Genomic DNA, 24,843 nt, shown 5'->3' with positions numbered 1-24,843 from the left:
CCTAGAGAAGCCAAAAAGCACATTCTAGGGTTTCTTCAAAATGCTGTGAATCAGTAATTGGTTTAATTAATTTGTAGCATTAAAAAAATAAAAAAAAATAAGCTAAAAACCTAGGTTACATAATTTGCTTTTTGTTTTCTCTAGGGAGTGAAGGACAAGCACAATTTTAACAAAATATAAGGTCCATGAAATTTCAATTATACACTTAAATCCACATAATCCCAGAGTCCCTTACATCAACACCGACATGCAAGGTTATTGCATTAAAAGCTCTCAGACACCAAGGACTAAAGGGACACAAAACCATTTTTTCAGGATACAGATTCAATTTAAAAAAAAAAATTCCCATTAAATTTTGCTATCATATTTACTTTATTTACTTGGTATCCTTTGTTGAAAGCAAAAATAGTGAAATCTGACATAGGAGAAAAGCACAGCTGACATATTTCATGTAGTGATCTGCAGCTCTCAGATACAGAGAGATATATCACTGAGATAGACACAGTGAGTAAACGTCCTAAAAAAACATAATTTATGTAAGAACTTACCTGATAAATTCATTTCTTTCATATTAACAAGAGTCCATGAGCTAGTGACGTATGGGATATACATTCCTACCAGGAGGGGCAAAGTTTCCCAAACCTTAAAATGCCTATAAATACACCCCTCACCACACCCACAAATCAGTTTAACGAATAGCCAAGAAGTGGGGTGATAAGAAAAAAAGTGCGAAGCATATAAAAAAAGGAATTGGAATAATTGTGCTTTATACAAAAAAATCATAACCACCACAAAAAAGGGTGGGCCTCATGGACTCTTGTTAATATGAAAGAAATGAATTTATCAGGTAAGTTCTTACATAAATTATGTTTTCTTTCATGTAATTAACAAGAGTCCATGAGCTAGTGACGTATGGGATAATGACTACCCAAGATGTGGATCTTTCCACACAAGAGTCACTAGAGAGGGAGGGATAAAATAAAGACAGCCAATTCCTGCTGAAAATAATCCACACCCAAAATAAAGTTTAACAAAAAACATAAGCAGAAGATTCAAACTGAAACCGCTGCCTGAAGAACTTTTCTACCAAAAACTGCTTCAGAAGAAGAAAATACATCAAAATGGTAGAATTTAGTAAAAGTATGCAAAGAGGACCAAGTTGCTGCTTTGCAGATCTGGTCAACCGAAGCTTCATTCCTAAACGCCCAGGAAGTAGAAACTGACCTAGTAGAATGAGCTGTAATTCTTTGAGGCGGAATTTTACCCGACTCAACATAGGCAAGATGAATTAAAGATTTCAACCAAGATGCCAAAGAAATGGCAGAAGCTTTCTGGCCTTTCCTAGAACCGGAAAAGATAACAAATAGACTAGAAGTCTTACGGAAAGATTTCGTAGCTTCAACATAATATTTCAAAGCTCTAACAACATCCAAAGAATGCAATGATTTCTCCTTAGAATTCTTAGGATTAGGACATAATGAAGGAACCACAATTTCTCTACTAATGTTGTTGGAATTCACAACTTTAGGTAAAAATTCAAAAGAAGTTCGCAACACCGCCTTATCCTGATGAAAAATCAGAAAAGGAGACTCACACGAAAGAGCAGATAATTCAGAAACTCTTCTAGCAGAAGAGATGGCCAAAAGGAACAAAACTTTCCAAGAAAGTAATTTAATGTCCAATGAATGCATAGGTTCAAACGGAGGAGCTTGAAGAGCTCCCAAAACCAAATTCAAACTCCATGGAGGAGAAATTGACTTAATGACAGGTTTTATACGAACCAAAGCTTGTACAAAACAATGAATATCAGGAAGAATAGCAATCTTTCTGTGAAAAAGAACAGAAAGAGCGGAGATTTGTCCTTTCAAAGAACTCGCGGACAAACCCTTATCTAAACCATCCTGAAGAAACTGTAAAATTCTCGGTATTCTAAAAGAATGCCAAGAAAAATGATGAGAAAGACACCAAGAAATATAAGTCTTCCAGACTCTATAATATATCTCTCGAGATACAGATTTACGAGCCTGTAACATAGTATTAATCACGGAGTCAGAGAAACCTCTATGACCAAGAATCAAGCGTTCAATCTCCATACCTTTAAATTTAAGGATTTCAGATCCGGATGGAAAAAAGGACCTTGAGACAGAAGGTCTGGTCTTAACGGAAGAGTCCATGGTTGGCAAGATGCCATCCGGACAAGATCCGCATACCAAAACCTGTGAGGCCATGCCGGAGCTATTAGCAGAACAAACGAGCATTCCCTCAGAATCTTGGAGATTACTCTTGGAAGAAGAACTAGAGGCGGAAAGATATAGGCAGGATGATACTTCCAAGGAAGTGATAATGCATCCACTGCCTCCGCCTGAGGATCCCGGGATCTGGACAGATACCTGGGAAGTTTCTTGTTTAGATGAGAGGCCATCAGATCTATCTCTGGGAGCCCCCACATTTGAACAATCTGAAGAAATACCTCTGGGTGAAGAGACCATTCGCCCGGATGCAACGTTTGGCGACTGAGATAATCCGCTTCCCAATTGTCTACACCTGGGATATGAACCGCAGAGATTAGACAGGAGCTGGATTCCGCCCAAACCAAAATTCGAGATACTTCTTTCATAGCCAGAGGACTGTGAGTCCCTCCTTGATGATTGATGTATGCCACAGTTGTGACATTGTCTGTCTGAAAACAAATGAACGATTCTCTCTTCAGAAGAGGCCAAAACTGAAGAGCTCTGAAAACTGCACGGAGTTCCAAGATATTGATCGGTAATCTCACCTCCTGAGATTCCCAAACTCCTTGTGCCGTCAGAGATCCCCACACAGCTCCCCAACCTGTGAGACTTGCATCTGTTGAAATTACAGTCCAGGTCGGAAGAACAAAAGAAGCCCCCTGAATTAAACGATGGTGATCTGTCCACCACGTTAGAGAGTGCCGAACAATCGGTTTTAAAGATATTAATTGATATATCTTCGTGTAATCCCTGCACCATTGGTTCAGCATACAGAGCTGAAGAGGTCGCATGTGAAAACGAGCAAAGGGGATCGCGTCCGATGCAGCAGTCATAAGACCTAGAATTTCCATGCATAAGGCTACCGAAGGGAATGATTGAGACTGAAGGTTTCGACAGGCTGTAATCAATTTTAGACGTCTCTTGTCTGTTAAAGACAAAGTCATGGACACTGAATCTATCTGGAAACCCAGAAAGGTTACCCTTGTTTGAGGAATCAAAGAACTTTTTGGTAAATTGATCCTCCAACCATGATCTTGAAGAAACAACACAAGTCGATTCGTATGAGACTCTGCTAAATGTAAAGACGGAGCAAGTACCAAGATATCGTCCAAATAAGGAAATACCACAATACCCTGTTCTCTGATTACAGACAGAAGGGCACCGAGAATCTTTGTGAAAATTCTTGGAGCTGTAGCAAGGCCAAACGGTAGAGCCACAAATTGGTAATGCTTGTCTAGAAAAGAGAATCTCAGGAACTGATAATGATCTGGATGAATCGGAATATGCAGATATGCATCCTGTAAATCCATTGTGGACATATAATTCCCTTGCTGAACAAAAGGCAATATAGTCCTTACAGTTACCATCTTGAACGTTGGTATCCTTACATAACGATTCAATAATTTTAGATCCAGAACTGGTCTGAAGGAATTCTCCTTCTTTGGTACAATGAAGAGATTTGAATAAAACCCCATCCCCTGTTCCGGAACTGGAACTGGCATAATTACTCCAGCCAACTCTAGATCTGAAACACAATTCAGAAATGCTTGAGCTTTCACTGGATTTACTGGGACATGGGAAAGAAAAAATCTCTTTGCAGGAGGTCTCATCTTGAAACCAATTCTGTACCCTTCTGAAACAATGTTCTGAATCCAAAGATTGTGAACAGAATTGATCCAAATTTCTTTGAAAAAACGTAACCTGCCCCCTACCAGCTGAACTGGAATGAGGGCCGTACCTTCATGTGAACTTAGAAGCAGGCTTTGCCTTTCTAGCAGGCTTGGATTTATTCCAGACTGGAGATGGTTTCCAAACTGAAACTGCTCCTGAGGACGAAGGATCAGGCTTTTGTTCTTTGTTGAAACGAAAGGAACGAAAACGATTGTTAGCCCTGTTTTTACGTTTAGACTTTTTATCCTGTGGCAAAAAAGTTCCTTTCCCACCAGTAACAGTTGAAATAATAGAATCCAACTGAGAACCAAATAATTTGTTTCCCTGGAAAGAAATGGAAAGTAGAGTTGATTTAGAAGCCATATCAGCATTCCAAGTCTTAAGCCATAAAGCTCTTCTGGCTAAGATAGCCAGAGACATAAATCTAACATCAACTCTAATAATATCAAAAATGGCATCACAGATGAAATTATTAGCATGCTGGAGAAGAATAATAATATCATGAGAATCACGATTTGTTACTTGTTGCGCTAGAGTTTCCAACCAAAAAGTTGAAGCTGCAGCAACATCAGCCAATGATATAGCAGGTCTAAGAAGATTACCTGAACATAGATAAGCTTTTCTTAGAAAAGATTCAATTTTTCTATCTAAAGGATCCTTAAACGAGGTACCATCTGATGTAGGAATGGTAGTACGTTTAGCAAGGGTAGAAATAGCCCCATCAACTTTAGGGATTTTGTCCCAAAATTCTAACCTGTCAGGCGGAACAGGATATAATTGCTTAAAACGTTTAGAAGGAGTAAATGAATTACCCAATTTATCCCATTCCTTAGCAATTACTGCAGAAATAGCATTAGGAACAGGAAAGACTTCTGGAATAACCGCAGGAGCTTTAAAAACCTTATCCAAACGTATAGAATTAGTATCAAGAGGACTAGAATCCTCTATTTCTAAAGCAATTAGTACTTCTTTAAGTAAAGAGCGAATAAATTCCATCTTAAATAAATATGAAGATTTATCAGCATCAATCTCTGAGACAGAATCCTCTGAACCAGAAGAGTCCAAAGAATCAGAATGATGGTGTTCATTTAAAAATTCATCTGTAGAGAGAGAAGATTTAAAAGACTTTTTACGTTTACTAGAAGGAGAAATAACAGACAAAGCCTTCTTTATGGATTCAGAAACAAAATCTCTTATGTTATCAGGAACATTCTGCACCTTAGATGTTGAGGGAACTGCAACAGGCAATGGTACATCACTAAAGGAAATATTATCTGCATTAACAAGTTTGTCATGACATTTAATACAAACAACAGCTGGAGGAATAGCTACCAAAAGTTTACAGCAGATACACTTAGCTTTGGTAGATCCAGCAGGCAGAGGTTTTCCTGTAGTATCTTCTGGCTCAGATGCAACGTGAGACATCTTGCAATATGTAAGAGAAAAAACAACATATAAAGCAAAATAGATCAAATTCCTTATAAGACAGTTTCAGGAATGGGAAAAAAATGCCAAACATCAAGCTTCTAGCAACCAGAAGCAAATGAAAAATGAGACTGAAATAATGTGGAGACAAAAGCGACGCCCATATTTTTTGGCGCCAAATAAGACACCCACATTATTTGGCGCCTAAATGCTTTTGGCGCCAAAAAATGACGCCACATCCGGAACGCCGACACTTTTGGCGCAAAATAACGTCAAAAATGACGCAACTTCCGGCGACACGTATGACGCCGGAAACGGAAAAGAATTTTTGCGCCAAAAAAGTCCGCGCCAAGAATGACGCAATAAAATGAAGCATTTTCAGCCCCCGCGAGCCTAACAGCCCACAGGGAAAAAAGTCAAATTTTTGAGGTAAGAAAAAATATGATAATTAAAGCATAATCCCAAATATGAAACTGACTGTCTGGAAATAAGGAAAGTTGAACATTCTGAGTCAAGGCAAATAAATGTTTGAATACATATATTTAGAACTTTATAAATAAAGTGCCCAACCATAGCTTAGAGTGTCACAGAAAATAAGACTTACTTACCCCAGGACACTCATCTACATGTTTGTAGAAAGCCAAACCAGTACTGAAACGAGAATCAGTAGAGGAAATGGTAAATATAAGAGTATATCGTCGATCTGAAAAGGGAGGTAAGAGATGAATCTCTACGACCGATAACAGAGAACCTTATGAAATAGACCCCGTAGAAGGAGATCACTGCATTCAATAGGCAATACTCTCCTCACATCCCTCTGACATTCACTGCACGCTGAGAGGAAAACCGGGCTCCAACTTGCTGCGGAGCGCATATCAACGTAGAATCTAGCACAAACTTACTTCACCACCTCCCTTGGAGGCAAAGTTTGTAAAACTGATTTGTGGGTGTGGTGAGGGGTGTATTTATAGGCATTTTAAGGTTTGGGAAACTTTGCCCCTCCTGGTAGGAATGTATATCCCATACGTCACTAGCTCATGGACTCTTGTTAATTACATGAAAGAAATCATGTCTGTGTTTGGCTTATGTTTAACTATTATTTCTGTTTCGCAAAGAAAAAAAAAGGTGCATCATACTTGTATTACCCATAAATTACATATAGCCAGTGGCCACTTAAAGGGACATTCCGGTTAAAATTAACATGGATGAATTACATCTTTGAATAGAAACATATTTGCAATATACGTGTATTGCCAAAAATGCTTCTAGTAAAAGTGATCACAGTTTTAGTGTTACCATTTTAAATACTGCCGCTGCTCAGAGCTTCAGTGGGGCTTGTATCATGTCAGCAATTAATAAATTGAGATATTAACAAATGGTACAAGCACCTTAGGATCTCTGAACAAGTGCTGTGCTTAAAATGCTAGTGCGCGGTGCATACTTAAATACACTTTTAAAACAGTTATAGCTTTTACTAGAAGCATTTTTGCCCATACATGTTTATTCCAAAAATCCTTCTATTCAAAACTGAAATGCATCCATACAGATTTCAATTTTGTCTGGAATGTCCCTTTTAGTTGGCACATATCTGTGAGTAACAATTTGATTTATTATTTTATGGACAGACAAGGTCCCCAACTAGAGAAACTGTCCGACTGTGATGGCGGTGAGCGGGTGTCAGACACAATGCGTCCACTGCCCCCATTTAACATTGCACAAGGAAATCCTTGCACAGCGCCAACACCTGCAATCACACAAGAGCTGGGTCTGTCAATAACCGCGAATGATTAAGTTTGGGGGGCATTTTAAAGGGAAATTAAACACTTTGAGATGGTAATATAAAATTATAAATTGTATTATTTATTTTGTCCCCTTTTCCTGTAATTTACTTATTTATAAAAAAAAGCTCTAATTGGCCTCAGCAGAGAAGGAAACCTAAGTTACAACATGGCCGCTCCAATTGCTTTATACACACTAAAAGGTTACACTTATTTTGTCAATATATAAACAGCTAATTATACTTTGAAAAATCCATCTACATGTTATTCTCAGACTAAACTTTTCTTTGAATGCTTCATTCTGTCTAGCATTTATTTAGGGCCAGATTACAAGTGGAGCATAAACGTTTGCGTGCAAGCAATAAGGAGTTTATCACGGGGGTTGCGCTCATCTGGCTTTTTCGCTCATATTACGAGTTGAAAGTAAAACGCGATTGCTTGAGCGCAACAGCAATTTACGCTATAATTATTACCACAACTTCAGAGCTCTGGTTAACTGTTTCGCGAAACTAAAAAGTTGCACAAAACACATGAGTGTAACTATACTTTGTATTTTTCATAACACTAACAAAATTATTTAACCCCTTAAGGACCAAGGACGTACGCCACACGTCCTCAAAAAAAATACACTTAATGACCGAGGACGTGTGGCGTACGTCCTTGGTCTGGAAAGCAGCTGGAAGCAATCCTGCTCGCTTCCAGCTGCTTTCCGGTTATTGCAGTGATGCCTCGATATGGAGGCATCCTGCAATAACCCCCCTTGGCCATCCGATGCAGAGAGAGCCACTCTGTGGCCCTCTCTGCACCGGACATCGGTGGCCGGTATCGTTGGTGGGTGGGAGCAAGGCTGGGAGGCGGGTGGGCGGCCATCGATGTGCCCAGTGGAGTGGAGGGGGGTGGGAGCGCGCACGGGAGCGCGCACGTGCACGGGGCGGGAGCGAACCGCTACACTACAGAAAATTAAAGTTTAAAAAGTACAAACAAATTACTTTTTGAAAGCTGTAAATAAACAGCTAAGCGATGTGGAAGGGGTGGGGGGTTGATCTTGGGGGGGGGGGGGGAAGCTACACTGCAGAAAAGGTTTTTTTTTTTAAAAAAAGGCAAATTTTTTCACTAAACTGGGTACTGGCAGACAGCTGCCAGTACCCATGATGGCGCCCATTAAGGCAGAGGGGGAGGGTTAGAGAGCTCTTTGGTGGGGGATCAGTAAGGCTGGGGGCTAAGGGGGGATCCTACACAGCAGCATATGTAAATATGCTAAAAAAAAACCACAAAAAAAGCCCAAATATAGCTTTTATTTTAGTACTGGCAGAGTTTCTGCCAGTACTTAAGATGGCGGGGACAATTGGGGGGTGGGGGAGGGAAGAGAGCTGTTTGGGAGGCTGAGCTCTACACTAAAGCTAAAATTAACCCTGCAAGCTCCCTACAAGCTACATAATTAACCCCTTCACTGCTAGCCATAATACACGTGTGAAATGCAGCGGCATTTGGCGGCCTTCTAATTACCAAAAAGCAACGCCAAAGCCATATATGTCTGCTATTTCTGAACAAAGGGGATCCCAGAGAAGCATTTACAACCATTTGTGCCATAATTGCACAAGCTGTTTGTAAATGATTTCAGTGAGAAACCTAAAATTGTGAAAAATTTAACGTTTTTTTTAATTTAATCGCATTTGGCGGTGAAATGGTGGCATGAAATATACCAAAATGGGCCTAGATCAATACTTGGGGTTGTCTACTACACTACACTAAAGCTAAAATTAACCCTAGAAGCTCCCTACATGCTCCATAATTAACCCCTTCACTGCTGGGCATAATACACGTGTAGTGCGCAGTGGCATTTAGCAGCCTTCTAATTACTAAAAAGCAACGCCAAAGCCATATATGTCTGCTATTTCTGAACAAAGGGGATCCCAGAGAAGAATTTACAACCATTTAAGCCATAATTGCACAAGCTGTTTGTAAATAATTTCAGTGAGAAACCAAAAGTTTGTGAAAAAATTTGTAAAAAAGTGAACGATTTTTTGTATTTAATCGCATTTGGCTGTGAAATGGTGGCATGAAATATACCAAAATGGGCCTAGATCAATACTTTGGGATGTCTACTAAAAAAAAATATATACATGTCAATGGATATTCAGAGATTCCTGAAAGATATTAGTGTTCTAATGTAACTAGCGCTAATTTTGAAAAATAATGGTTTGGAAATAGCAAAGTGCTACTTGTATTTATGGCCCTATAACTTACAAAAAAAGCAAAGAAGATGTAAACATTGGGTATTTCTAAACTCAGGACAAAATTTAGAAACTATTTAGCACGGGTGTTTTTTGGTGGTTGTAGATGTGTAACAGATTTTGGGGGTCAAAGTTAGAAAAAGTGTGTTTTTTTCAATTTTTTCCTCATATTTTATAATTTTTTTTATAGTAAATTATAAGATATGATGAAAATAATGGTATCTTTAGAAAGTCCATTTAATGACGAGAAAAACGGTATATAATATGTGTGGGTACAGTAAATGTGTAAGAGGAAAATTACAGCTAAACACAAACACCGCAAAAATGTAAAAATAGCCTTGGTCCCAAACGGACAGAAAATGGAAAAGTGCTGCGGTCATTAAGGGGTTAAAAAAAATATTGCACATAAGCGTTATAAAGGCCCAAAGATATGAGATATCAGGTGTTAGAAAGAAAAAAAACCAAGCAAAGATACAGTGGATATAAAAAGTTTACACACCCCTGTTAAAATGTCAGGTTTCTGTGATGTAAAAAAATGAGACAAAGATAAATCATTTCAGAACTTTTTCCACCTTTAATGTGACCTATAAACTGTACAACTCAATTGAAAAACAAACTGAAATCTTTTAGGTAAAGGGAAATAAAAATAAAAAACTAAAATAATATGGTTGCATAAGTGTGAACACCCTTAAACTAATACTTTATTGAAGCACCTTTTGATTTTATTACAGCACTCCGTCTATTTGGGTATGAGTTTTTCAGCATGACACATCTTGACTTGGCAAGATTTGCCCACTCTTCTTTGCAAAAACACTCTAAATCTGTCAGAATGCGAGGGCATCTCCTGTGCACAGCCCTCTTCAGATCACCCCACAGATTTTAAATTGGATTCAGGTCTGGGCTCTGGCTGGGCCATCCCAAAACTTTAATCTTTTTCTGTTGAAGCCATTCCTTTGTTGATTTGGATGTATGCTTTGGGTCGTTGTCATGCTGAAAGATGAAGTTCCTCTTCATGTTCAGCTTTCTAGCAGAAGCCTGAAGGTTTTGTGACAATATTGTCTGGTATTTGGAACTGTTCATTATTCCCTCTACCTTGACTAAGGCCCCAGTTCCAGCTGAAGAAAAACAGCCCCAAAGCATGATGCTGCCACCACCATGCTTCACCGTGGGTATGGTGTTCTCTTGGTGATATGCAGTGTTGTTTTTGCGCCAAACATATCTTTTGGAATTATGCCCAAAAAGTTCAACTATGGTTTCATCAGACCAGAACACCTTTAGCAACATGCTTTTGGGAAACTTCAGATGTGTTTTTGCAAAATTTAGCCGGGCTTGGATGTTTTTTTTTGTAAGAAAAGGCTTCCGTCTTGCCACTCTACCCCATAGCCCAGACATATGAAGAATACGGCGATTGTTGTCATATGTACCACACAGCCAGTACTTGCCAGATATTCCCGCAGCTCCTTTAATGTTGCTGTAGGCCTCTTGGCAGCCTCCCAGACCAGTTTTCTTCTCATCTTTTCATAAATTTTGGAGGCACATCCAGTTCTTGGTAATGTCACTGTTGCACCATATTTTCTTCACTTGATGATGACCGTCTTCACTGTGTTCCATGGTATATCTAATGCCTTGGAGATTCTTTTGTACTCTTCTCCTGAATGATACCTTTTAACAATAAGACGCTTTAGACGCTCTCTGCGGACCATGGCTTTTGCTGTAGGATGCGATTAACAAAATGTCAGGAAAGACCAACTAGAGCAGCTGAACTTTATTTGGGGTTAATCAGAGGCACTTTAAATGATGACAGGTGTGTACTGACTCCTATTTAACATGATTTTGAATGTGATTGCTTAATTCTGAACACAGCTGCATCCCCAGTTATAAAAGGGTGTTCACACTTATGCAACCATATTATTATTATTTTTTATTTCCCTTTACCTAAAAGATTTCAGTTTGTTTTTCAATTGAGTTGTACAGTTTATAGGTCACATTAAAGGTGGAAAAAGATCTGAAATGATTTATCTTTGTCTCATTTACATCACAGAAACCTGAAATTTTAACAGGGGTGTGTAGACTTTTTATATTGTGTGTGTGTGTGTGTGTGTGTGTGTGTGTGTATATATATATATATATATACACACACACACAAAAGTCTAAAGATGTATATGTATATATATTTATACATATGTATTTATATGTGTATATATGTATTTACAGACATATACACACATATAAATACATTTGTACACACATAAAATATATATTTATGAATAAATAAAACATATTCTGCTATGTGCAGAACATTGGAATGTGAAATATTCATATTTTCATGTCGGGTTAGTGCACATGAGAATATGCGATTGGGTTTACATGACAGTGGGGTGTTTTTTTTCCACACTTTTTTATTCTCCATTGACTTTTAAAGGGGGAATTTGTGAACGTGCAAGCGATATTCTAACTTCGGATTTTTGCACTTGACGAGTAAGCACGCAAATGAAAACAGTTTACTCTCAACTCACAATTAGATGCGCACAAAAAGCTTCCAGCGCAATTAACGCTCGAGCGGCAGCGTTAATTAGCGCACCACTTGTAATCAGGCCCTTAGTGTTTAATGTCCCTTTAACTCTGCAGCCTAAAAGGATGACCACAGCTTCTTAACCTTTGGCAAGCAGACCCTGTAAGGGCTCCAAAGCAGCTTCCAGACCGCTACTTGATAGCTGGAGCCCTGAGTAAAGCATAAGTAGTGGATGGTATATATCTGCAGGGAGGGAAAGCTCAGAACCCAAGGTTTATTTTGCTGGTTAAAGAAAACGTCCACACTAATCAAAACAAGAATGAATACAATGTGTAATCTAACAATATTTTGCACTAGATGAGTAATGTGATGTTTTTTCTATTTACATAAAACATGCCACTAGAGAAGGAAATATTTATAGTGTTGCAGAAGGAAGATGTGGGCTGATGATTGTACACTTACAGCACAAGTTTTGTGTGGGTGATTGCGCATGTGTTTGTACAGATCTAATTATACGAGTACACTTACAATCATGCGTTTGAGTACACACACCATATACACAAACCCTCCCCCACAACAGTCTCCTCTATCCCAAGGGAGCCAGAGTTCATTCTTTCTCACAGTACTGGCAGAACTGGAGAAATTCCTAAAATAACAGTGGCTCAAATTGCTGATACAAGATAGCTACAAACTAATAAAATAATGGATAACTGTTTACAATAACAGTATAAAGAGCAGATACCAATTAGCCTCTTCTTATGGCCCATATTACAGAATTTGTGGGGAACTACATACACTGAACATATGACTGCAAATATATATTCTATGATTTAAAGGGACAGTGTACTGTAAAATAGTTTTCCCTTTAATGTGATTACAATGACTTGTTTTACCATCTGCAGATTTAAAAATGTATAGGAAATTGCTTCTTTAGGTTTATTTTTTTATAACAAGTAGCTGTCTCTGCTAATTGAAACCACAACCTAATTGAATTGGCTGAGCTTGCAGGGACAGCAGGCCTCAGCTTATCTCTCGATATTTACACAAAATCCTCCTTATCTTTCTATACACAGTGAGACTAATGCTTAGAGAAAACAACAGAAAAATTACATTTTATTATCTCCCTGTCCCATTTCCCACTGGGAGAGTAATTTCTTCTAAAGCACTGGTTTTCAAACCTGTCCTCATGCCTCCATAGCAGGTCAGATTTTGAGGATATCTGAACTAGAGCACAGATGAAATAATCATCTGATTTTAACATGTTTATTTTATCTGCTCTCACCCAAGGTGATTCTGTTAGGAAGGCCTGAGGGCAGGTTTGAAAACCAGTGTTCCAAACCTTCTTGTTTAAATAGCTTTTTTTTGTTAACAAGTACTTAAATATTGAAATATTAAGTATAGGTGTAAATATAACAGGCAAAACCAGATATTTCAAATTACAACATAAAGTAAAGGAGCTATACAGGGCAGGGCATAGGGGGGTGGGAAATAAGAGCACTGTGCTAGGAGGCCTCACAAATGTGTCTTGTTCAGGGCCCGGCAAATGCCAAGGGTGTCCCTGAGTCATAGTAAACTTAGTTGAATATTTTCTTATATTCAAATTTTTAATTAATAGCACGTTAACATTCATATTGTAGAATCCTAAAGTTTAGCAACCCTGCAACATGCTATAGATTGCACAGATCAGTGCAAGAGTTGATTTTATAAAGCCTAACCGGCCACAGCAAATGAGATAAAAACATCAACAGGTGTTCGAGGAGTAGATCTGGAAGAAACGACTGCAAATTGAACAAAGCAAATTAACTTCAAATGTTCTTTACTAAACTTAATTATTGTTAAAGGGACAGTGTACTGGAAATTTCCTTCCCTTCAATGTGTTCCCAATCATCAACTGTACCTGCTAGTGTATTAAATTGTTCATAAATACCCTTATTTTGTCATTTCAAATAGCTGTTTTACCTGTTGAAATTTCCTCCTAAACTGAATATTTCTTCCAAATAATGCAATTGCCTATAGAAAAGCTATGTAAAAATGAAGGGAAAAAAACACCCTCCCATTAGGTAGTGGGAGAGATAGGTACTTAAATGTTCATTTTCAATTGCTCTCTGTAAGTATTTTGTTTTGTTTATACAGAGAGAGAGGTATGATAAGGTGACAATTGTGCTCCCTCTGTAAGCTCAAAGTAACCTAAAAGAGCAATTTCCTATAAATTATAAACTATTCAGCTGCTATAACAAGTTACTGGAAACACATTAAAGGGAAAACAATGTTACAGTGTGTTGCCCCTTTAAGGCACAGAAACATGCTCCAGCAAACTAACAAAATTAGCACCCAAAATATTATGAATTTAACAAGCTTTTATTTTTTTCTACACCATTAAACCAGGTAACAGACAAGAGGCCTTTGTTCTTTTTTTGTCATACCTTTTGTGCTTTTACTCCAAGGCAGCTCAGACATCAATTCCAAGTAGTTTCTGGTCAGAGCATATTCAGGCATGGAAGAGTGTGGCATTTTCTTCAACCTGAAAAAGAAATTCCCTAAATATGACATACAACTAAATAAAACAATACTTCATTACTTCAACCATTTCACAAGGCAACGTTCATGAGAATCCACTAGAGGGGAACCTAAGAGTATAAGAACATCACATTGTTTATCACTGGTTAGTAAAATGTCAATTACTCAATCACTTATACACCTAAGTTAGCACTATCCCACAGACGGCTGAATCCCACCCACACAGAACCAAGTAATTTCACATAAAGAACATAGCATGTTATAGATAAGCTAAATGTAACAGAATAAATGGATACACATTGCACAAAAAAAGTGAATTGCATCAGTAATACAAAAAATAAAGGGGAGCATGCCTTTTTAATTCCTTGATGCAGACTTTCAGAGCGGTCTCCGGCATATTAGCGGATTTGATTTTTCTCTCAATCATTAAGATGTCATCAGAATCTTCATCATCATCTTCAGTGTTTTCCAAGGAAAATGGTTTGCCAGATATTGCTCCAAGCTTTCTCATAGGACGAATTGTTAAAACCTAAAAATAACTAAAAAGCTTTTAGTAACTGAGGTGTTAATTGGTGGTACTAAATTCACAATATTGTAATGCGTTAGTCAGGGGGACACATCAGGGCTGGTGTAAAAGAAACCCACATCATTTATGCTTACCTGATAAACTAATCTATTTCATGGTGGTGAGAGTCCACAATCCTTTACTCCTGGGATTACTCTTCCCTGCCACTAGGAGAAGGCAAAGTTTCCCAAACACAAAGAGCTCTATAAAACCCCTCCCACCTCACTGGTATCTCAGTCTGATGTATACCCAAGCAAAAGAGGTAGGAAAACAAAATAGGAAAAAAAAATATGTACTAAAAAAAAATCAACACCAAAAAAAAACAAAAAAACCCACAGGATTAGGTCTTGTGGACTCGCATCAACATGAAATTAATTTATCAGGTAAGCATAAATTATGTTTTCTTTCATACAGGTGATAAGAGTCCACGATCCATTACTCCTGGGAACTAACACGAGTAATGAGAAATAAGGGCGGGATAAAAAGAACACCCTTTTTTCACAGTGGAACTAAATGCACAACACAAGCAGAACCCAGTGAATAAACAGGGTAAAAATGCAAATAAAATAACAGACAGACAAAAATCAAAATAGGCCTAGACAACTGCCTGAAGGAATTTACAGCCAAAAGGCTGCCTCAAAAGAAGCAAAAACATAAAAAAAAGGTATAATTTAGTAAAAATATGCAAATACGACCAAATAGCTATCTTGCAAATTTGGTTAACTGAAACTTCATTCTTAAAAGTCCAAAAAGTGGCAACTGATGTAGTAGAATGAGCAGTAAACCATTTATGTGGAGGCTGACCTGCCTCTAAGTAAGCCTTATGGATCAAAAGTTTCAACCAAGAAGAAACTTTCTGCCCTGTTCAGAAAAATTAACAAACAAACTAGAAATTTCTCTGAAAACCTTTGTAGTATCAATATAATACAACGCTCTAATAACATCCAAATTATGAAGAAGTCTCTCCGAACAATTATTGGGATTAGGACACAAAAAAGGGACAACAATTTTCCAACTTATAATATCTTAAAGGGACACTCAAGTCAAAATTAAACTTTCATTATTCAGATAGAGCATGCAATTTTAAAACAACTTTCCAATTTACTTCCATTAACAAAATGTGCACAGTCTTTTTATATTTAAACTTTTTGAGTCACTAGCTCTTACTGAGCATGTGCAAGAATTCACAAAATAAATGTATATGCATTTGTGATTGGCTGATGGCTCATCATGGCTGTAACATGGTACGTGAATGCATTTGTGATTGGCTGATGGATGCCACATGGTACAGGGGGAGTGGAAATAGACATAACTTTAAAAATGATTAGAAAAAAAATCTACTACTCATTTGAAGTTCAGACTACGTGCAGACTATTGTCTTGTTATCTTATTTGTTGATTATGCAAATCTACTGTGTTTACTGGTCCTTTAAGATATTACCTAAGGTAAGAAGACAAATTTGATCCTTAAAACTGCATTATCTACAACAAAAATGAGATAAGGATCACATGAAAGAACAGTTAAAGGGCCATAATACCCAAATGTTTAAACACTTGAAAGTGATGCAGCATAGCTGTAAAAAGCTGATTAGAAAATATCACCTGAACATCTCTATGTAAAAAAGAAAGATATTTTACCTCAAAAAATCCTCAGTAGCCACCTCCCATTGTAAAGGATTTCTAAGCAGCATATTAGTGTGTCTGTCCCGGGACAACTGAAGGGATGAGCATCGTGAACTCTCATATTATTTCACCAATCAGGTAAAGGAAACTTACTATGAAATCTCATGAGAGTTAAGTCAAATCTCATGAGATCACAGTAAGAGTTCATGACCTCAGCACTGCTGATGCTGATTGGCTGCTGTTCATTTTTTTAATTTTTTTACCTGCAGCTGGGAGCAGCTGAGTATAACTTTTTACACAGAACTAACTCTACTGAGCTGAGGAGATTGTGAGGTAAAATATCTTCCTTTTTTACATAGAGATGCTCAGGTGATATTTTCCTGTCAGCTTTTTACAGTTATACTGCATCAGTTTCAAGTGATTTAGCATATGAGTATTATGTCCCTTTAACTCAGAGACTCTGCTAGCAGATGAGACAGCCACAGAAAACAAAAACTTCCAATAAAGAATCTAAATATCCACATTAATCATAGGCTCAAATGAAGGAGCCAACAAAATCTTAAAAAAAAACAAATTTAGTTTCCAAGAAGGAGAAACTGATTTAAAGGGACAGTAAAGTAGAAAAAACAAAAACTTTCATGATTTAAATAGGGCGTGTAATTTTAAACGACTTTCCAATTTACTTTTATTACCAATTTTGCTTTGTTCTATTGGTATTCTTAGTTGAAAGCTAAATCTAGTAGATTCATATGCTAATTTCTTAGGCCTTGAAGACTGCCTCTAATCTGAAAGCATTTTGACAGTTTTTCACCACTAGAGGGCGTTAGTTTATGTGTTTCATATAGATAACATTGAGCTCAAGCACATGAAGCTCTTAGGAGTCAGCACTGATTGGCTAAAAATGCAAGTCAGTCAAAAAAACTGAAATAAGGGGGCAGTTTGCATAGGCATAAATACAAGGTAATCACAGAGGTAAAAAGTATATTATTATGACTGTGTTGGTTATGCAAAATTAGGGAATGAGAAATAAAGGGATTATCTACCTTTTTAAACAAAAAAAATTCGGGTGTTTACTGTCCCTTTAATAGCAGGCTTAATTCTAGCCAAACCCTGAACAAAACCATAAAATGTCAGGAAGATCAACTTTCTTGTGGAACAAAACTTGAAAAAGCAGAAATCTAACCATTCAAACCATCCTGCAAAAAAAAAAAAAAAAAAAAAGAAAAATTCTAAGAATGCCAGGAAAAAAAACAGAAACAATACACTAAGAAATAAAGGCCCCCCAGACCTTGTAATAAATCTTCCTGGTCACAGGCTAAACATGCCTGTATCAGAGTCTAAATAAAATAAAAGAATCAGAAAACACTCTCTACCTAAAAAATACCCATTCAATCTCCATGCCATCAAAATTTAATGGAAAAAACGGACCTTGAGACAGAAGGTCTGGTCGCAAAGGAGAACTGGACATCTGAACCAGAACAGCATACCAAACTCTGCAAGACCAAGCTTAAGCAATCAGAATTACTGATGCCTCCTCGTGCCTGATTCTAGCAAAACTCTGGGAAGAAGAACCAGAGGTAGAAAAACAGACTAGTTGAAATGACCAGGGAACCACCAGAGAATCCACAAACACTAATTGAGGATTCCTGGACCTTGAACAGTACCTGTGAAATTTGTGGTTCAACTGAGAGGCTATCAGATCTATCTATGGGAGGGCACATAGATCCACTATCTGAATGGATGGAGAGACCATCGGAGAAAGTCCGCTTCCCAGTTGTCTACTCTTGGAATATGAACAGCAGACATTAGACAACAATTGACCTTTGCCCAGGAAAAAAATTGAGATACTTCATTCATGGCTAAAAGATGGAGCTTGAACCAAGATATCATCCAGCTAATGAAATACCCTGAGTTCTGATTACAAACAAAAGAGAACTTGGAACCATTGAAAATATTCTGGGAGCTGTAGCCAGATCAAATGGTAGAGCAACAAATTGAAAATGCTTGCCCAGAAAGGCAAACCTTAAAAAACAGAATTTATGTTTACCTGATAAATTTCTTTCTCCAACGGTGTGTCCGGTCCACGGCGTCATCCTTACTTGTGGGATATTCTCTTCCCCAACAGGAAATGGCAAAGAGCCCAGCAAAGCTGGTCACATGATCCCTCCTAGGCTCCGCCTACCCCAGTCATTCGACCGACGTTAAGGAGGAATATTTGCATAGGAGAAACCATATGGTACCGTGGTGACTGTAGTTAAAGAAAATAAAATATCAGACCTGATTAAAAAAAAACCAGGGCGGGCCGTGGACCGGACACACCGTTGGAGAAAGAAATTTATCAGGTAAACATAAATTCTGTTTTCTCCAACATAGGTGTGTCCGGTCCACGGCGTCATCCTTACTTGTGGGAACCAATACCAAAGCTTTAGGACACGGATGAAGGGAGGGAGCAAATCAGGTCACCTAAATGGAAGGCACCACGGCTTGCAAAACCTTTCTCCCAAAAATAGCCTCAGAAGAAGCAAAAGTATCAAACTTGTAAAATTTGGTAAAAGTGTGCAGTGAAGACCAAGTCGCTGCCCTACATATCTGATCAACAGAAGCCTCGTTCTTGAAGGCCCATGTGGAAGCCACAGCCCTAGTGGAATGAGCTGTGATTCTTTCGGGAGGCTGCCGTCCGGCAGTCTCGTAAGCCAATCTGATGATGCTTTTAATCCAAAAAGAGAGAGAGGTAGAAGTTGCTTTTTGACCTCTCCTTTTACCTGAATAAACAACAAACAAGGAAGATGTTTGTCTAAAATCCTTTGTAGCATCTAAATAGAATTTTAGAGCGCGAACAACATCCAAATTGTGCAACAAACGTTCCTTCTTTGAAACTGGTTTTGGACACAGAGAAGGTACGATAATCTCCTGGTTAATGTTTTTGTTAGAAACAACTTTTGGAAGAAAACCAGGTTTAGTACGTAAAACCACCTTATCTGCATGGAACACCAGATAAGGAGGAGAACACTGCAGAGCAGATAATTCTGAGACTCTTCTAGCAGAAGAAATCGCAACTAAAAACAAAACTTTCCAAGATAATAACTTAATATCAACGGAATGTAAGGGTTCAAACGGAACCCCCTGAAGAACTGAAAGAACTAAATTGAGACTCCAAGGAGGAGTCAAAGGTTTGTAAACAGGCTTGATTCTAACCAGAGCCTGAACAAAGGCTTGAACATCTGGCACAGCTGCCAGCTTTTTGTGAAGTAATACCGACAAGGCAGAAATCTGTCCCTTCAGGGAACTTGCAGATAATCCTTTTTCCAATCCTTCTTGAAGGAAGGATAGAATCCTAGGAATCTTAACCTTGTCCCAAGGGAATCCTTTAGATTCACACCAACAGATATATTTTTTCCAAATTTTATGGTAAATCTTTCTAGTCACAGGCTTTCTGGCCTGAACAAGAGTATCGATAACAGAATCTGAGAATCCTCGCTTCGATAAAATCAAGCGTTCAATCTCCAAGCAGTCAGCTGGAGTGAAACCAGATTCGGATGTTCGAACGGACCCTGAACAAGAAGGTCTCGTCTCAAAGGTAGCTTCCAAGGTGGAGCCGATGACATATTCACCAGATCTGCATACCAAGTCCTGCGTGGCCACGCAGGAGCTATCAAGATCACCGACGCCCTCTCCTGCTTGATCCTGGCTATCAGCCTGGGGATGAGAGGAAATGGCGGGAACACATAAGCTAGTTTGAAGGTCCAAGGTGCTACTAGTGCATCCACTAGAGCCGCCTTGGGATCCCTGGATCTGGCCCCGTAGCAAGGAACTTTGAAGTTCTGACGAGAGGCCATCAGATCCATGTCTGGAATGCCCCACAGGTGAGTGACTTGGGCAAAGATTTCCGGATGGAGTTCCCACTCCCCCGGATGCAATGTCTGCCGACTCAGAAAATCCGCTTCCCAATTTTCCACTCCTGGGATGTGGATAGCAGACAGGTGGCAGGAGTGAGACTCCGCCCAAAGAATAATTTTGGTTACTTCTTCCATCGCTAGGGAACTCCTTGTTCCCCCCTGATGGTTGATGTACGCAACAGTCGTCATGTTGTCTGATTGAAACCGTATGAACCTGGTCCTCGCAAGCTGGGGCCAGGCCTGGAGAGCATTGAATATCGCTCTCAGTTCCAGAATATTTATCGGTAGAAGAGATTCTTCCCGAGACCAAAGACCCTGAGCTTTCAGGGATCCCCAGACCGCGCCCCAGCCTATCAGACTGGCGTCGGTCGTGACAATGACCCACTCTGGTCTGTGGAACATCATCCCTTGAGACAGATTGTCCAGGGACAGCCACCAACGGAGTGAGTCTCTGGTTCTCTGATTTACTTGTATCTTCGGAGACAAGTCTGTATAGTCCCCATTCCACTGACTGAGCATGCACAGTTGTAATGGTCTTAGATGAATGCGCGCAAAAGGAACTATGTCCATCGCCGCCACCATCAACCCGATCACTTCCATGCACTGAGCTATGGAAGGAAGAGGAACGGAATGAAGTATCCGACAAGAGTCCAGAAGCTTTGTTTTTCTGGCCTCTGTTAGAAAGATCCTCATTTCTAAGGAGTCTATAATTGTTCCCAAGAAGGGAACCCTTGTTGACGGGGATAGAGAACTCTTTTCCACGTTCACTTTCCAGCCGTGAGATCTGAGAAAGGCCAGGACAATGTCCGTGTGAGCCTTTGCTTGAGGAAGGGACGACGCTTGAATCAGAATGTCGTCCAGGTAAGGTACTACTGCAATGCCCCTTGGTCTTAGCACCGCTAGAAGGGACCCTAGTACCTTTGTGAAAATCCTTGGAGCAGTGGCTAATCCGAAAGGAAGCGCCACGAACTGGTAATGTTTGTCCAGGAATGCAAACCTTAGGAACCGATGATGTTCCTTGTGGATAGGAATATGTAGATACGCATCCTTTAAATCCACCGTGGTCATGAATTGACCTTCCTGGATGGAAGGAAGGATAGTTCGAATGGTTTCCATCTTGAACGATGGGACCTTGAGAAATTTGTTTAAGATCTTGAGATCTAGGATTGGTCTGAACGTTCCCTCTTTTTTGGGAACTATGAACAGATTGGAGTAGAACCCCATCCCTTGTTCTCTTAATGGAACAGGATGAATCACTCCCATTTTTAACAGGTCTTCTACACAATGTAAGAACGCCTGTCTTTTTATGTGGTCTGAAGACAACTGCGACCTGTGGAACCTCCCCCTTGGGGGAAGTCCCTTGAATTCCAGAAGATAACCCTGGGAGACTATTTCTAGCGCCCAAGGATCCAGAACATCTCTTGCCCAAGCCTGAGCGAAGAGAGAGAGTCTGCCCCCCACCAGATCCGGTCCCGGATCGGGGGCCAATATTTCATGCTGTCTTGGTAGCAGTGGCAGGTTTCTTGGCCTGCTTTCCCTTGTTCCAGCCTTGCATTGGTCTCCAAGCTGGCTTGGCCTGAGAAGTATTACCCTCTTGCTTAGAGGACGTAGCACCTTGGGCTGGTCCGTTTTTACGAAAGGGACGAAAATTAGGTCTATTTTTTGCCTTGAAGGGCCGATCCTGAGGAAGGGCGTGGCCCTTACCCCCAGTGATATCAGAGATAATCTCTTTCAAGTCAGGACCAAACAGCGTTTTCCCCTTGAAAGGAATGTTTAGTAGCTTGTTCTTGGAAGACGCATCAGCCGACCAAGATTTCAACCAAAGCGCTCTGCGCGCCACAATAGCAAACCCAGAGTTCTTAGCCGCTAACTTAGCCAATTGCAAAGAGGCGTCTAGAGTGAAAGAATTAGCCAATTTGAGAGCATTGATTCTGTCCATAATCTCCTCATAAGGAGGAGAGTCACTATCGAGCACCTTAAGCAGTTCATCAAACCAGAAATATGCGGCAGTAGTGACAGGGACAATGCATGAAATGGGTTGTAGAAGGTAACCCTGCTGAACAAACATCTTTTTAAGCAAACCTTCTAATTTTTTATCCATAGGATCTTTGAAAGCACAACTATCCTCTATGGGAATAGTGGTGCGTTTGTTTAAAGTAGAAACCGCTCCCTCGACCTTGGGGACTGACTGCCATAAGTCCTTTCTGGGGTCGACCATAGGAAACAATTTTTTAAATATGGGGGGAGGGACGAAAGGAATACCGGGCCTTTCCCATTCTTTATTAACAATGTCCGCCACCCGCTTGGGTATAGGAAAAGCTTCTGGGAGCCCCGGCACCTCTAGGAACTTGTCCATTTTACATAGTTTCTCTGGGATGACTAAATTTTCACAATCATCCAGAGTGGATAATACCTCCTTAAGCAAAATGCGGAGATGTTCCAATTTAAATTTAAATGTAATCACATCAGATTCAGCCTGCTGAGAAATGTTCCCTAAATCAGTAATTTCTCCCTCAGACAAAACCTCCCTGGCCCCCTCAGATTGGGTTAGGGGCCCTTCAGAGATATTAATATCAGCGTCGTCATGCTCTTCAGTAACTAAAACAGAGCAGCCACGCTTACGCTGACAAGGGTTAATTTTGGCTAAAATGTTTTTGACAGAATTATCCATTACAGCCGTTAATTGTTGCATAGTAAGGAGTATTGGCGCGCTAGATGTACTAGGGGCCTCCTGAGTGGGCAAGACTCGTGTAGACGAAGGAGGGAATGATGCAGTACCATGCTTACTCCCCTCACTTGAGGAATCATCTTGGGCATCATTGTCATTATCACATAAATCACATTTATTTAAATGAATAGGAATTCTGGCTTCCCCACATTCAGAACACAGTCTATCTGGTAGTTCAGACATGTTAAACAGGCATAAACTTGATCAGAAAGTACAAAAAACGTTTTAAAATAAAACCGTTACTGTCACTTTAAATTTTAAACTGAACACACTGTATTACTGCAATTGCGAAAAAACATGAAGGAATTGTTCAAAATTCACCAAATTTTCACCACAGCGTCTTAAAGCCTTGAAAATATTGCACACCAATTTTGGAAGCTTTAACCCTTAAAATAACGGAACCGGAGCCGTTTTAAGCTTTAAACCCCTTTACAGTCCCTGGTATCTGCTTTGCTGAGACCCAACCAAACCCAAAGGGGAATACGATACCAAATGACGCCTTCAGAAGTCTTTTATAAGTATCAGAGCTCCTCTCACATGCGACTGCATGCCATGCCTCTCAAAAACAAGTGCGCAACACCGGCGCGAAAATGAGACTCTGCCTATGCTTTGGGAAAGCCCCTAAAGAATAAAACAGTGCCTGCCGATATTATTATATCAAAATACCCAGATAAAATGATTCCTCAAGGCTAAATATGTGTTAATAATCAATCGATTTAGCCCAGAAAAAGTCTACAGTTTAAATAAGCCCTTGTGAAGCCCTTATTTACAATCGTAATAAACATGGCTTACCGGATCCCATAGGGAAAATGACAGCTTCCAGCATTACAGCGTCTTGTTAGAATGTGTCATACCTCAAGCAGTAAGGGACTGCAAACTGTTCCCCCAACTGAAGTTAATTGCTCTCAACAGTCCTGTGTGGAACAGCCATGGATTTTAGTTACGGTTGCTAAAATCATTTTCCTCATACAAACAGAATTCTTCATCTCTTTTCTGTTTCTGAGTAAATAGTACGTACCAGCACTATTTGAAAATAACAAACTCTTGATTGAATAATGAAAAACTACAGTTAAACACTAAAAAACTCTAAGCCATCTCCGTGGAGATGTTGCCTGTACAACGGCAAAGAGAATGACTGGGGTAGGCGGAGCCTAGGAGGGATCATGTGACCAGCTTTGCTGGGCTCTTTGCCATTTCCTGTTGGGGAAGAGAATATCCCACAAGTAAGGATGACGCCGTGGACCGGACACACCTATGTTGGAGAAACTAATAATGTTCTCTTTTGAATAGGTTATGATTATTTAAATCTATTGTGGACATAAACTGACCTAGCGGAACAAAAAGGTAGAATAGTCTGAATAGACTCCATTTTGAAAGTAAGAACTCTGAGAAACTCGTTTAGAGCCTTTAGATACAGAACTGGCCTGAAAATGCCCTACTAATTTAGAACAATGAAGAGGTTGGAGTGAAACCCCATTACCTGATCAAACAACAGAACAGGAAACAAAGTACTTGCATAGATTCTAGAATCAAAACAAACTGAAAAAGGCCTTAGCTGTCACAGGATTTATCAGAACATTGGATACAAAAAACCTTCCCCATGGGAGGCCTTGTTCTAAAAACCTATTTGATAACCCTGAGAGACTATATTTAGAAAGCAGTGA

The 24,843-nt window shown here is 39.4% G+C and overlaps 1 protein-coding gene across 1 annotated transcript in view; it reads right to left on the bottom strand.

Annotated features, from left to right (window-relative positions):
* LONP2 (lon peptidase 2, peroxisomal) overlaps positions 1-24,843 on the bottom strand; it is a 530,106-nt gene that overhangs the window by 406,832 nt on the left and 98,431 nt on the right. Inside the window, exons 6-7 of the mRNA XM_053719407.1 lie at positions 14,722-14,897; positions 14,275-14,372 (exon numbers count right to left, since the gene is read on the bottom strand). Of these exons, the coding sequence (XP_053575382.1) occupies positions 14,275-14,372; positions 14,722-14,897 (274 nt within the window). The remainder of the gene's footprint in view (positions 1-14,274; positions 14,373-14,721; positions 14,898-24,843) is intronic.

Source organism: Bombina bombina, chromosome 1, assembly GCF_027579735.1.
Source record: "Bombina bombina isolate aBomBom1 chromosome 1, aBomBom1.pri, whole genome shotgun sequence".
NCBI classification, from domain to species: Eukaryota; Metazoa; Chordata; class Amphibia; order Anura; family Bombinatoridae; genus Bombina; species Bombina bombina.
The sequence above is the reverse complement of the archived record's forward strand: the minus strand, read 5'-3'. Positions and strand labels throughout refer to the sequence as shown.